The sequence below is a fragment of the Sardina pilchardus genome, chromosome 21 (assembly GCF_963854185.1).
Source record: "Sardina pilchardus chromosome 21, fSarPil1.1, whole genome shotgun sequence".
NCBI lineage: Eukaryota > Metazoa > Chordata > Actinopteri > Clupeiformes > Clupeidae > Sardina > Sardina pilchardus.
In genome coordinates this window covers 24,558,109-24,572,394 of record NC_085014.1, presented here as the reverse complement: position 1 = coordinate 24,572,394, position 14,286 = coordinate 24,558,109, and the positions used below count along the sequence as shown (strand labels likewise).

Here is a 14,286-nt window from a genome sequence, read left to right as displayed (position 1 = left end):
AAATACAAACATTTTCAAGAGCACCAGAAGATCTGACAGAGGACACAAACAAATCTTTCGTTAGTCTATGTAAACATATCATATTCAAAACCCCAAATTAGGAATCATTCAAATAAAATTTAAAGCATAACATACAGGAATAAGTCAGTGAAATTGATGTGTGTATCAACAACAGCATCAAGTCAAAATGCAATTTTTCAAGAACAATAGTGCACTTTCTGATGAAATAGTGTGAGTATAGTGTGGTCTATTTCTGTTGGAAAAAGAGGAACAAATTCATTTCCATTTTCAAAGTAGCCTTTCAGTCAAAAACCCATCTTACTGAGGAATAGATATTTACTCCTGGACAGCATTTTTCACGTATTTGTTGTCGTTTTTTGGATCTATTTGTTCAGACATGAAAACAGCGGTCAATGCAAAATTGCTTTGAATCCACATGAACGTACACTTATTTACAAAGTTTATTACATTCTTTCATGAGGTGAAACATGAAAATATCTTTGTGTATTTACCATCATGATAATTATGTTTCTTTTCAAATATCTTCACTATACTGTATATAAAACGTACGTGTTAGGATACAGTACAGTTTGCACATTTCAATACGGCCATGCTTGTTTTAAGCCTGAGTCATTTCAAGATACTCAGAATAACCTGAGTATTTTTAAAATCACCTTACCGAGTATCACCTCTTTAGTAATGGGTGTTCATTAACGTGACAACAATTTCGTTTAAATGTAACCTGTGACTTGGTGAACCAATATGCAAAGTATCCATATTGCTCACCACCTCCAAATTTAGAATCTCTGTGACGTCATCCCCATGCTCCAGGGTGACACGCGGTGGTAAATTTTGGCACTGACTGGAATATTCAGGAACTGCCTGGAACTTCAAGAGGCAGTATATAGAGCAGTGAGAGCTCAGCGTGCTGAAACCAAACAGACAAACCCAAGGCTACGCTACAAGTAGTAAACACAGCAAGAACTCCCGACTCTCACTGAAGATGTTGAGCCTTCACGGATTCCAGCCCTCCCTCAGCCCCTTTGTGGACTTCTACTGGCCCGTCCGCAGTATCTGGCCTCACGTCCGACCTCTTGACATTCACAGAGATCTTATGCTGAGAAACATGGAAGATATACCAAGCAGTCTGGAGCTCCTGAAGAAACTTCAGCACCACATCTTCCAGGAGATTGACCAAATCCCAGCTTCAGAGGAGCTTCATCCACTTCCTCTCAACCTTGAGAAGAAGGGAGATGGTTTCGCTCTGACACTGGACACTAAAGACTTTTCTCCTGAAGAGCTGTCAGTCAAACAGGTGGGCAACAAGCTACAAGTGAGCGGCAAATCTGAGAAGAGGCACGAAGATGGAAAAGGCTCCTATTCCTACAGGGTTCAGGCCTTCAAGAGAGAGTTTGATCTCCCAGAAGGGGTGACTCCTGAGGCTGTCACCTGCAGATTGGCAGAGGGAAAGCTTCACATTGAAGCACCAGGAAAACAGACGCCTTCCATCTCTGAGAGGGTAGTGCCCATCGACTGCAAAACAGCGGAATCCACAGAACAAGTAGAGAAGATGACAAAAGAGGACAACGCTACAAATTCAGCAGAGATGAAGCAGTAAACCCACTGCTGAAAATGGACTTTTTTTGCATCCTTGATTTAAAAAGCTGGTCTTTTGAAATGTTGTTCAATTTCTTATTGTGACTCCATGAAGTTGAATGTGCTGAATCTTTTTTGGAATATTATGAACAACCGATTTGTATATTTCATTTTTTTTTCTCAAATGAATGATGTGATGATGTTAATTCATGCGATATAATAAACCTTTTCATACTGAACAACAATCATAAAACTTTCATTGTATGACTTTTGTTCCTGATAGAGTGTGAACACCAACACTCAAAATACAAACATTTTCAAGAGTACCAGACGATCTGACAGAGGACACAAACAAAGCTTTCATTAGTTCATGTAAACACACCATATTCAAAACCCCAAATTAGGAATCATTCAAATAAAGTCTATAGAATTACATACAGGACTTAGTCAGTGAAATTGATGTGTGTATCAACAACAGCATCAAGTAAAAAGGCAATTTTTCAAGAACAATACTGCACACTTTCTGATGAAATAGTGTGAATAGTGTCGTGTATTTCTGTTGGAAATAGAGGAACAAATTCATTTCCATTTTCAAAGTAGCCTTTCAGTCAAAAACCCATCTTACTGAGGAATAGATATTTACTCATGGACAGCATTTTTCACGTACAGTATTTGTTGTCGTTTTTGGATCTATTTGTTCAGACATGAAAGCAGCGGTCAATGCAAAATTTTATTGAATCCACATGAATATACACTTGTTTAAAAAGTTTATTACATTCTTTCATGAGGTGAAACATGAAAATATCTTTGTGTATTTACCATCATGATAATTATGTTTCTTTTCAAATATCTTCACTATACTGTAAATGAAACGTACGTGTTAGGATACAGTACAGTTTGCACATTTCAATACGACCATGCTTGCTTTAAGCCTGAGTCATTTCAAGATAGGCTACTCAGAGTATTCTGAGTATTTTTAAAATCACCTTACCGAATATCACCTCTTTAATAATAGGTGTTCATTAACGTGACAACAATTTCGTTTAAATGTAACCTGTGACTTGGTGAACCAATATCCAAGAATCCATATTGCTCACCACCTCCAAATTTAGAATCTCTGTGACGTCATCCCCATGCTCCAGGGTGACACGCGGTGGTACATTTTGGCACTGACTGGAATATTCACGAACTGTCTGGAACTTCAAGAGGCAGTATATAAAGCAGTGAGAGCTCACCGTGCTGAAACCAAACAGACAAACCCAAGGCTACGCTACAAGTAGTAAACACAGCAAGAACTCCCGACTCTCACTGAAGATGTTGAGCCTTCACGGATTCCAGCCCTCCCTCAGCCCCTTTGTGGACTTCTACTGGCCCGTCCGCAGTATCTGGCCTCACGTCCGACCTCTTGACATTCACAGAGATCTTATGCTGAGAAACACGGAAGATATACCAAGCAGTCTGGAGCTCCTGAGGAAACTTCAGCACCACATCTTCCAGGAGATTGACCAAATCCCAGCTTCAGAGGAGCTTCATCCACTTCCTTGCAACCTTGAGAAGAAAGGAGATGGTTTCGCTCTGACACTGGACACTAAAGACTTTTCTCCTGAAGAGCTGTCAGTCAAACAGGTGGGCAACAAGCTACAAGTGAGCGGCAAATCTGAGAAGAGGCACGAAGATGGAAAAGGCTCCTATTCCTACAGGGTTCAGGCCTTCAGGAGAGAGTTTGATCTCCCCGAAGGGGTGACTCCTGAGGCTGTCACCTGCAGATTGGCAGAGGGAAAGCTTCACATTGAAGCACCAGGAAAACAGACGCCTTCCATCTCTGAGAGGGTAGTGCCCATCGACTGCAAAACAGCGGAATCCACAGAACAAGTAGAGAAGATGGCAAAAGAGGACAACGCTGCAGATTCAGCCGAGATGACGCAGTAAACCCACTGCTGAAAATGGACTTTTTTTGCATCCTTGATTTAAAAAGCTGGTCTTTTGAAATGTTACTCAATTTCTTATTGTGTCTCCATGAAGTTGAATGTGCTGAATCTTTTTTTTTGAATATTATGAACAACCGATTTGTATAATTTCATTTTTTTTTTTTAAAAACGATGTGATGATATTAATTCATGTGATATAATAAACCTTTTCATACTAAACAACAATCATAAAACTTTCATTGTATGCCTTTTGTTACTGATAGAGTGTGAACACCAACACTCAAAATACAAACATTTTCAAGAGCACCAGAAGATCTGACAGAGGACACAAACAAATCTTTCGTTAGTCTATGTAAACATATCATATTCAAAACCCCAAATTAGGAATCATTCAAATAAAATCTAAAGCATAACATACAGGAATAAGTCAGTGAAATTGATGTGTGTATCAACAACAGCATCAAGTCAAAATGCAATTTTTCAAGAACAATAGTGCACTTTCTGATGAAATAGTGTGAGTATAGTGTGGTCTATTTCTGTTGGAAAAAGAGGAACAAATTCATTTCCATTTTCAAAGTAGCCTTTCAGTCAAAAACCCATCTTACTGAGGAATAGATATTTACTCCTGGACAGCATTTTTCACGTATTTGTTGTCGTTTTTTGGATCTATTTGTTCAGACATGAAAACAGCGGTCAATGCAAAATTGCTTTGAATCCACATGAACGTACACTTATTTACAAAGTTTATTACATTCTTTCATGAGGTGAAACATGAAAATATCTTTGTGTATTTACCATCATGATAATTATGTTTCTTTTCAAATATCTTCACTATACTGTATATAAAACGTACGTGTTAGGATACAGTACAGTTTGCACATTTCAATACGGCCATGCTTGTTTTAAGCCTGAGTCATTTCAAGATACTCAGAATAGCCTGAGTATTTTTAAAATCACCTTACCGAGTATCACCTCTTTAGTAATGGGTGTTCATTAACGTGACAACAATTTCGTTTAAATGTAACCTGTGACTTGGTGAACCAATATGCAAAGTATCCATATTGCTCACCACCTCCAAATTTAGAATCTCTGTGACGTCATCCCCATGCTCCAGGGTGACACGCGGTGGTAAATTTTGGCACTGACTGGAATATTCAGGAACTGCCTGGAACTTCAAGAGGCAGTATATAGAGCAGTGAGAGCTCAGCGTGCTGAAACCAAACAGACAAACCCAAGGCTACGCTACAAGTAGTAAACACAGCAAGAACTCCCGACTCTCACTGAAGATGTTGAGCCTTCACGGATTCCAGCCCTCCCTCAGCCCCTTTGTGGACTTCTACTGGCCCGTCCGCAGTATCTGGCCTCACGTCCGACCTCTTGACATTCACAGAGATCTTATGCTGAGAAACATGGAAGATATACCAAGCAGTCTGGAGCTCCTGAAGAAACTTCAGCACCACATCTTCCAGGAGATTGACCAAATCCCAGCTTCAGAGGAGCTTCATCCACTTCCTCTCAACCTTGAGAAGAAGGGAGATGGTTTCGCTCTGACACTGGACACTAAAGACTTTTCTCCTGAAGAGCTGTCAGTCAAACAGGTGGGCAACAAGCTACAAGTGAGCGGCAAATCTGAGAAGAGGCACGAAGATGGAAAAGGCTCCTATTCCTACAGGGTTCAGGCCTTCAAGAGAGAGTTTGATCTCCCAGAAGGGGTGACTCCTGAGGCTGTCACCTGCAGATTGGCAGAGGGAAAGCTTCACATTGAAGCACCAGGAAAACAGACGCCTTCCATCTCTGAGAGGGTAGTGCCCATCGACTGCAAAACAGCGGAATCCACAGAACAAGTAGAGAAGATGACAAAAGAGGACAACGCTACAAATTCAGCAGAGATGAAGCAGTAAACCCACTGCTGAAAATGGACTTTTTTTGCATCCTTGATTTAAAAAGCTGGTCTTTTGAAATGTTGTTCAATTTCTTATTGTGACTCCATGAAGTTGAATGTGCTGAATCTTTTTTGGAATATTATGAACAACCGATTTGTATATTTCATTTTTTTTTCTCAAATGAATGATGTGATGATGTTAATTCATGCGATATAATAAACCTTTTCATACTGAACAACAATCATAAAACTTTCATTGTATGACTTTTGTTCCTGATAGAGTGTGAACACCAACACTCAAAATACAAACATTTTCAAGAGTACCAGACGATCTGACAGAGGACACAAACAAAGCTTTCATTAGTTCATGTAAACACACCATATTCAAAACCCCAAATTAGGAATCATTCAAATAAAGTCTATAGAATTACATACAGGACTTAGTCAGTGAAATTGATGTGTGTATCAACAACAGCATCAAGTAAAAAGGCAATTTTTCAAGAACAATACTGCACACTTTCTGATGAAATAGTGTGAATAGTGTCGTGTATTTCTGTTGGAAATAGAGGAACAAATTCATTTCCATTTTCAAAGTAGCCTTTCAGTCAAAAACCCATCTTACTGAGGAATAGATATTTACTCATGGACAGCATTTTTCACGTACAGTATTTGTTGTCGTTTTTGGATCTATTTGTTCAGACATGAAAGCAGCGGTCAATGCAAAATTTTATTGAATCCACATGAATATACACTTGTTTAAAAAGTTTATTACATTCTTTCATGAGGTGAAACATGAAAATATCTTTGTGTATTTACCATCATGATAATTATGTTTCTTTTCAAATATCTTCACTATACTGTAAATGAAACCTACGTGTTAGGATACAGTACAGTTTGCACATTTCAATACGACCATGCTTGCTTTAAGCCTGAGTCATTTCAAGATAGGCTACTCAGAATATTCTGAGTATTTTTAAAATCACCTTACCGAATATCACCTCTTTAATAATAGGTGTTCATTAACGTGACAACAATTTCGTTTAAATGTAACCTGTGACTTGGTGAACCAATATGCAAAGTATCCATATTGCTCACCACCTCCAAATTTAGAATCTCTGTGACGTCATCCCCATGCTCCAGGGTGACACGCGGTGGTAAATTTTGGCACTGACTGGAATATTCAGGAACTGCCTGGAACTTCAAGAGGCAGTATATAGAGCAGTGAGAGCTCAGCGTGCTGAAACCAAACAGACAAACCCAAGGCTACGCTACAAGTAGTAAACACAGCAAGAACTCCCGACTCTCACTGAAGATGTTGAGCCTTCACGGATTCCAGCCCTCCCTCAGCCCCTTTGTGGACTTCTACTGGCCCGTCCGCAGTATCTGGCCTCACGTCCGACCTCTTGACATTCACAGAGATCTTATGCTGAGAAACATGGAAGATATACCAAGCAGTCTGGAGCTCCTGAAGAAACTTCAGCACCACATCTTCCAGGAGATTGACCAAATCCCAGCTTCAGAGGAGCTTCATCCACTTCCTCTCAACCTTGAGAAGAAGGGAGATGGTTTCGCTCTGACACTGGACACTAAAGACTTTTCTCCTGAAGAGCTGTCAGTCAAACAGGTGGGCAACAAGCTACAAGTGAGCGGCAAATCTGAGAAGAGGCACGAAGATGGAAAAGGCTCCTATTCCTACAGGGTTCAGGCCTTCAAGAGAGAGTTTGATCTCCCAGAAGGGGTGACTCCTGAGGCTGTCACCTGCAGATTGGCAGAGGGAAAGCTTCACATTGAAGCACCAGGAAAACAGACGCCTTCCATCTCTGAGAGGGTAGTGCCCATCGACTGCAAAACAGCGGAATCCACAGAACAAGTAGAGAAGATGACAAAAGAGGACAACGCTACAAATTCAGCAGAGATGAAGCAGTAAACCCACTGCTGAAAATGGACTTTTTTTGCATCCTTGATTTAAAAAGCTGGTCTTTTGAAATGTTGTTCAATTTCTTATTGTGACTCCATGAAGTTGAATGTGCTGAATCTTTTTTTGAATATTATGAACAACCGATTTGTATATTTCATTTTTTTTTCTCAAATGAATGATGTGATGATGTTAATTCATGCGATATAATAAACCTTTTCATACTGAACAACAATCATAAAACTCTCATTGTATGACTTTTGTTCCTGATAGAGTGTGAACACCAACACTCAAAATACAAACATTTTCAAGAGTACCAGACGATCTGACAGAGGACACAAACAAAGCTTTCATTAGTTCATGTAAACACACCATATTCAAAACCCCAAATTAGGAATCATTCAAATAAAGTCTATAGAATAACATACAGGACTTAGTCAGTGAAATTGATGTGTGTATCAACAACAGCATCAAGTAAAAAGGCAATATTTCAAGAACAATACTGCACACTTTCTGATGAAATAGTGTGAATAGTGTCGTGTATTTCTGTTGGAAATAGAGGAACAAATTCATTTCCATTTTCAAAGTAGCCTTTCAGTCAAAAACCCATCTTACTGAGGAATAGATATTTACTCATGGACAGCATTTTTCACGTACAGTATTTGTTGTCGTTTTTGGATCTATTTGTTCAGACATGAAAGCAGCGGTCAATGCAAAATTTTATTGAATCCACATGAATATACACTTGTTTAAAAAGTTTATTACATTCTTTCATGAGGTGAAACATGAAAACATCTTTGTGTATTTACCATCATGATAATTATGTTTCTTTTCAAATATGTATTCCCTACTGTAAATGAAAAGTAGGTGTTAGGACACAGATCAGTTTGCACATTTCAATACGGCCATGCTTGCTTTAAGCCTGAGTCATTTCAAGATACTCAGAATAGCCTGAGTATTTTTAAAATCACCTTACCGAATATCACCTCTTTAATAATAAGTGTTCATAAACACAACACCAATTCCATTTAAATGTAACCTGTGACTTGGTGAACCAATATGCAAAGAATCCATATTGCTCACCACCTCCAAATTTAGAATCTCTGTGACGTCATCCCCATGCTCCAGGGTGACACGCGGTGGTACATTTTGGCACTGACTGGAATATTCAGGAACTGCCTGGAACTTCAAGAGGCAGTATATAAAGCAGTGAGAGCTCACCGTGCTGAAACCAAACAGACAAACCCAAGGCTACGCTACAAGTAGTAAACACAGCAAGAACTCCCGACTCTCACTGAAGATGTTGAGCCTTCACGGATTCCAGCCCTCCCTCAGCCCCTTTGTGGACTTCTACTGGCCCGTCCGCAGTATCTGGCCTCACGTCCGACCTCTTGACATTCACAGAGATCTTATGCTGAGAAACATGGCAGATATACCAAGCAGTCTGGAGCTCCTGAAGAAACTTCAGCACCACATCTTCCAGGAGATTGACCAAATCCCAGCTTCAGAGGAGCTTCATCCACTTCCTTGCAACCTTGAGAAGAAGGGAGATGGTTTCGCTCTGACACTGGACACTAAAGACTTTTCTCCTGAAGAGCTGTCAATCAAACAGGTGGGCAACAAGCTACAAGTGAGCGGCAAATCTGAGAAGAGGCACGAAGATGGAAAAGGCTCCTATTCCTACAGGGTTCAGGCCTTCAGGAGAGAGTTTGATCTCCCCGAAGGGGTGACTCCTGAGGCTGTCACCTGCAGATTGGCAGAGGGAAAGCTTCACATTGAAGCACCAGGAAAACAGACGCCTTCCATCTCTGAGAGGGTAGTGCCCATCGACTGCAAAACAGCGAAATCCACAGAACAAGTAGAGAAGATGACAAAAGAGGACAACGCTACAGATTCAGCCGAGATGAAGCAGTAAACCCACTGCTGAAAATTGACTTTTTTGCATCCTTGATTTGAAAAGCTGGTCTTTTGAAATGTTGTTCAATTTCTTATTGTGACTCCATGAAGTTGAATGTGCTGAATCTTTTTTTGAATATTATGAACAACCGATTTGTAGATTTCATTTTTTTTTTTCAAATGAATGATGTGATGATGTTAATTCATGCGATATAATAAACCTTTTCATACTGAACAACAATCACAAAACTTTCATTGTATGCCGTTTGTTACTGATAGTGTGAACACCAACACTCAAAATACAAACATTTTCAAGAGCACCAGAAGATCTGACAGAGGACACAAACAAAGCTTTCATTAGTTTATGTAAACACACCATATTCAAAACCCCAAATTAGGAATCATTCAAATAAAATCTCACAAATAACATACAGGACTTAGTCAGTGAAATTGATGTGTGTATCAACAACAGCATCAAGTCAAAAGGCATTTTTTCAAGAACAATAGTGCACTTTCTGATGAAATAGTGTGAGTATAGTGTATTTCTGTTGGAAATAGAGGAACAAATTCATTTCCATTTTCAAAGTAGCCTTTCAGTCAAAAACCCATCTTACTGAGGAATAGATATTTACTCCTGGACAGCATTTTTCACGTATTTGTTGTCGTTTTTGGATCTATTTGTTCAGACATGAAAACAGCGGTCAATGCAAAATTGTATTGAATCCACATGAATGTACACTTATTTACAACGTTTACTACATTCTTTCATGAGGTGAAACATGAAAATATCTTTGTGTATTTACCATCATGATGATTATGTTTCTTTTCAAATATCTTCACTATACTGTAAATGAAACGTACGTGTTAGGATACAGTACAGTTTGCACATTTCAATACGACCATGCTTGTTTTAAGCCTGAGTCATTTCAAGATACTCAGAATAGCCTGAGTATTTTTAAAATCACCTTACCGAATATCACCTCTTTAATAATACGTGTTCTTTAACGCGACAACAATTTCGTGTAAATGTAACCTGTGACTTGGTGAACCAATATGCAAAGTATCCATATTGCTCACCACCTCCAAATTTAGAATCTCTGTGACGTCATCCCCATGCTCCAGGGTGACACGCGGTGGTACATTTTGGCACTGACTGGAATATTCAGGAACTGTCTGGAACTTCAAGAGGCAGTATATAAAGCAGTGAGAGCTCACCGTGCTGAAACCAAACAGACAAACCCAAGGCTACGCTACAAGTAGTAAACACAGCAAGAACTCCCGACTCTCACTGAAGATGTTGAGCCTTCACGGATTCCAGCCCTCCCTCAGCCCCTTTGTGGACTTCTACTGGCCCGTCCGCAGTATCTGGCCTCACGTCCGACCTCTTGACATTCACAGAGATCTTATGCTGAGAAACATGGCAGATATACCAAGCAGTCTGGAGCTCCTGAAGAAACTTCAGCACCACATCTTCCAGGAGATTGACCAAATCCCAGCTTCAGAGGAGCTTCATCCACTTCCTTGCAACCTTGAGAAGAAGGGAGATGGTTTCGCTCTGACACTGGACACTAAAGACTTTTCTCCTGAAGAGCTGTCAGTCAAACAGGTGGGCAACAAGCTACAAGTGAGCGGCAAATCTGAGAAGAGGCACGAAGATGGAAAAGGCTCCTATTCCTACAGGGTTCAGGCCTTCAGGAGAGAGTTTGATCTCCCTGAAGGGGTGACTCCTGAGGCTGTCACCTGCAGATTGGCAGAGGGAAAGCTTCACATTGAAGCACCAGGAAAACAGACGCCTTCCATCTCTGAGAGGGTAGTGCCCATCGACTGCAAAACAGCGGAATCCACAGAGCAAGTAGAGAAGATGACAAAAGAGGATAACGCTGCAGATTCAGCCGAGATGAAGCAGTAAACCCACTGCTTAAAATTTACTTTTTCTGCATCCTTGATTTAAAAAGCTGGTCTTTTGAAATGTTATTCAATTCCTTATTGTGACTCCATGAAGTTGAATGTGCTGAATCTTTTTTTGAATATTATGAACAACCGATTTGTATATTTCATTTTTTTTTTCAAATGAATGATGTGATGATGTTAATTCATGCGATATAATAAACCTGTTCATACTGAACAGCAATTCAGAAACTGAATTGTGTGCCTTTTGTTACTGATCAGAGTGTGAACACCAACACTCAAAATACAAACAAATTTCAAGAACACCAGAAGATCTGACAGACACAAGTTTTCATCTATGTAATTAAGCAATGTTAAACACACTAGCCCTCACTTAGAGGGACATAAAACAAAAAGATAATTATTATGTAGGTTTTTTTCATAACCAACAGAAACCAAGGAGTTTATTTCCTTCTTTGGGGGAAAAGTGTAGGTACAAAGGCAACATGCAGCTGGCACTTTGGCCCTTGATAAACACTTCCTTATACAGCCTAACAGATCAATCAGGGAAGAAATCTACTCACATATGACCGAACAAGAACCAATCTAAAGTCCAAAGAGTAAACATCACTGCAAAGTAAAGTATCACAGTGAAGTAAACCAGGAGGGAAAAGAATATAAAGTGAGTAGCTGCCTCTCACCAGACTCTTGTAACTGAGCCAGGCAAAGGAGTGAGCATGGCTGTACCGTTGCCAAGGATCAGAAAGCGCAGGGAGACCATCACAGCACTGCCACTGTACTACAGTGGTCAGATGCAGAAGAAAGGCAAAGGAGAGAAGGTGAGTTTAAACGGCAGGATCACAGTAATCTGTCTGATAGTTTGACATGGTTTGATAATGTGTGCTACTGTGCTTGAGAAATACTGATGTGGTTGGGGACTTTATTTGGTCTTCACAGGAGTTCCAAATGTACCATGGAGAGCTCCGTGGCTCCACAATGTTCTTTTACACGGACGAGAAACAAGAAACGGTGAATTCTTCATGCACAAAACACACGCAAACACACACCAACACACAAGACAAACTACACACAAACACCCACAAGATAAACCATACGCAAACCACACACATACTGTAACACACAGGACAGAACACACAAAAGTAATGGAAGTGCTCTCTGGTCACCTGATTTACTATCTCTTGGTCTGATATACACATTCACACACATTGTTGTAAAAATGCCATTCTGTTATACACTGTCAATTTTCACATTTACTATTTTTACTTTAACTTTACTGAACTATTGCTGTTTTACAGGACTGTGAGAGGCTGGAGCTACACAACCTGAAATCCATGGAGCCAGTGTCCTCTTACTCAAAGAGCACCTGCTCTGTTTACAAACTCAAGTTCCCCAAGCAGGAAATACAACTTAAGGTCAGAGTCGTGATGACAGTGGCTATCCTCCTTAGAGCAGAAATGACCTGATTACTAATGATAAATGGTGCAAAATGTGCACTTATTTTTTATTGCTTACACTGTACAACTTTATTTATAGTTTCTGACTGTCTGTTATTATCATTTTACTGAAATGTTTGTTTGTGTTTGAGTGACTATGAATTTGTGTATACTCAGATTGATAATCCAGACACAGGAGAGTTGTGGAGAAGCTTTATCTTGACTGTGGCTAAAGTGAGTTTGCACTCATCCAACCAGTCACCCATCTAAATAAGCAACCCATCCACAGTGTCCCACTGCTGTCCTGATATCTCTGTGTGCCTTATTGTAGCTGGAGGTCCCGTGCCAACTGCAGCTCCTGCCTGGGCAGTTCATGGGGTTGGACGAGATGCGGACTGCAGAGAAACAGCGGCGGGCCTCGATGTCCTCCCAGACGACACCCATGATGTCCACAATCCCCTCGTGAGTTTGGTAACTTTTGTTGAGCTGGGTTTTAATGGTTCATCAAAGCCACACAAGATATTTGTTGTGAACACATGAAGTCTTCTCAGTATGGGGTTTGTGTGTGTGTGTGTGTGTGTGTGTGTGTGTGTGTGTGTGTGTGCTTGTGTGTGTGTGTGTGTGAGAGAGAGAGAGAGAGAGAGAGATTCTTCTGATTACAGTACATGCTTTGCCCATACCATAATGTTAAGACTTATGGCTGTATGTCAGAAATGTGAATATGTCATTGTTGTGAGGTTATGTTTCCACGTGTGTGTGTGTACTGTAGGAGGAAGAAGTGTGCTATGAGATGTCTAATCACTGATCACATGTCTCTAGTTGTTTTTTGCCTGTTACACGTGAAGAGGCAGAGAAGCTATTGGAACAAAACCCAGACAGTGGTAGCCTCATCCTGAGGCCAGCAACTGACAAACCACATTACTCCATCACAACAAGACAGCAGTTTCCCAGGTACAGTCAAATATGCGCGCGCGCACGCGCACACACACACACACACAGATCTTCAATTTGCTTCATAATAAGGGCTGTCAAAATAACAAAATAAAACATTTACGCAGATTAATCGATGACCTTTGACCTGGAGCCATTCTAGTCAGTAACCATTAGACCGTAAAATGGGGAGACGAGAATGTGCTGGCTGGATCATTGATTGGAACATTTACTTAAAAAAAAAACAGCCTGACGGTGCTAAAAAGAAAGTGTTGATTAAAACAAAGTCCTCTGCAATGTCTGCAGCACAGAATTTGCATATCACCGGAGTTCGTCAACTCTTAAGTACCACATTACTGCAAAGAAATAGTGTTGACATTGCGATTTTGCGATTACATTTTATATGCGATTAATTTAGATTAATTAATCACGGAGTATGTAATTAATTAGATAAAAAATTTTAATTGATTGACAGCCCTATTCATAATATGTTTTTATTAACCCTGCATTTGGTTGTTCGCAGTGGTCCAGTTATTAACAACTACAAGATTACATCCAGTGGATCTGCCTTTACTATTCAACTGGATAAGCCTGTAAGTCTGCAAGACTCCCCTGGTACCATGAAGTGAAACCCTCACCATTGTTTTCTTTGCCTGTACACTCCTGATGTATTACTATCTCATCATGTTTTATGTTTTTGTCAGGTAACTGTCCAAACCCTGAATCAAGTGGTGGATCACTTCTTAGAGAAAACAGCCCATCAACTAAAGCCTTTTACAAAGCCTCAACAGTAAAGCC

The 14,286-nt window shown here is 40.1% G+C and overlaps 6 protein-coding genes across 6 annotated transcripts; all 6 read left to right on the top strand.

The window, feature by feature from the left end:
* Positions 1 to 878: 878 nt before the first annotated feature.
* Positions 879 to 1,788, top strand: LOC134069333 (heat shock protein 30-like). The gene has a single exon (XM_062525290.1). The coding sequence runs from the start codon at positions 1,004 to 1,006 to the stop codon at positions 1,616 to 1,618; it is 615 nt and encodes a 204-aa protein (XP_062381274.1). The 5' UTR covers positions 879 to 1,003; the 3' UTR covers positions 1,619 to 1,788.
* Positions 1,789 to 2,850: 1,062 nt separating this feature from the next.
* Positions 2,851 to 3,623, top strand: LOC134069331 (heat shock protein 30-like). The gene has a single exon (XM_062525289.1). The coding sequence runs from the start codon at positions 2,911 to 2,913 to the stop codon at positions 3,523 to 3,525; it is 615 nt and encodes a 204-aa protein (XP_062381273.1). The 5' UTR covers positions 2,851 to 2,910; the 3' UTR covers positions 3,526 to 3,623.
* Positions 3,624 to 4,685: 1,062 nt separating this feature from the next.
* LOC134069330 (heat shock protein 30-like) lies at positions 4,686 to 5,595 on the top strand. Its single transcript, XM_062525288.1, has one exon. The coding sequence runs from the start codon at positions 4,811 to 4,813 to the stop codon at positions 5,423 to 5,425; it is 615 nt and encodes a 204-aa protein (XP_062381272.1). The 5' UTR covers positions 4,686 to 4,810; the 3' UTR covers positions 5,426 to 5,595.
* Positions 5,596 to 6,593: 998 nt separating this feature from the next.
* LOC134069329 (heat shock protein 30-like) lies at positions 6,594 to 7,459 on the top strand. Its single transcript, XM_062525287.1, has one exon. It carries the CDS (start codon positions 6,719 to 6,721, stop codon positions 7,331 to 7,333), a length of 615 nt encoding a protein of 204 aa, XP_062381271.1. The 5' UTR covers positions 6,594 to 6,718; the 3' UTR covers positions 7,334 to 7,459.
* A 1,102-nt stretch (positions 7,460 to 8,561) lies between these two features.
* LOC134069328 (heat shock protein 30-like) lies at positions 8,562 to 9,452 on the top strand. Its single transcript, XM_062525286.1, has one exon. The coding sequence runs from the start codon at positions 8,622 to 8,624 to the stop codon at positions 9,234 to 9,236; it is 615 nt and encodes a 204-aa protein (XP_062381270.1). The 5' UTR covers positions 8,562 to 8,621; the 3' UTR covers positions 9,237 to 9,452.
* Positions 9,453 to 10,428: 976 nt separating this feature from the next.
* Positions 10,429 to 11,293, top strand: LOC134069327 (heat shock protein 30-like). Its single transcript, XM_062525284.1, has one exon. It carries the CDS (start codon positions 10,512 to 10,514, stop codon positions 11,124 to 11,126), a length of 615 nt encoding a protein of 204 aa, XP_062381268.1. The 5' UTR covers positions 10,429 to 10,511; the 3' UTR covers positions 11,127 to 11,293.
* Positions 11,294 to 14,286: the final 2,993 nt, after the last annotated feature.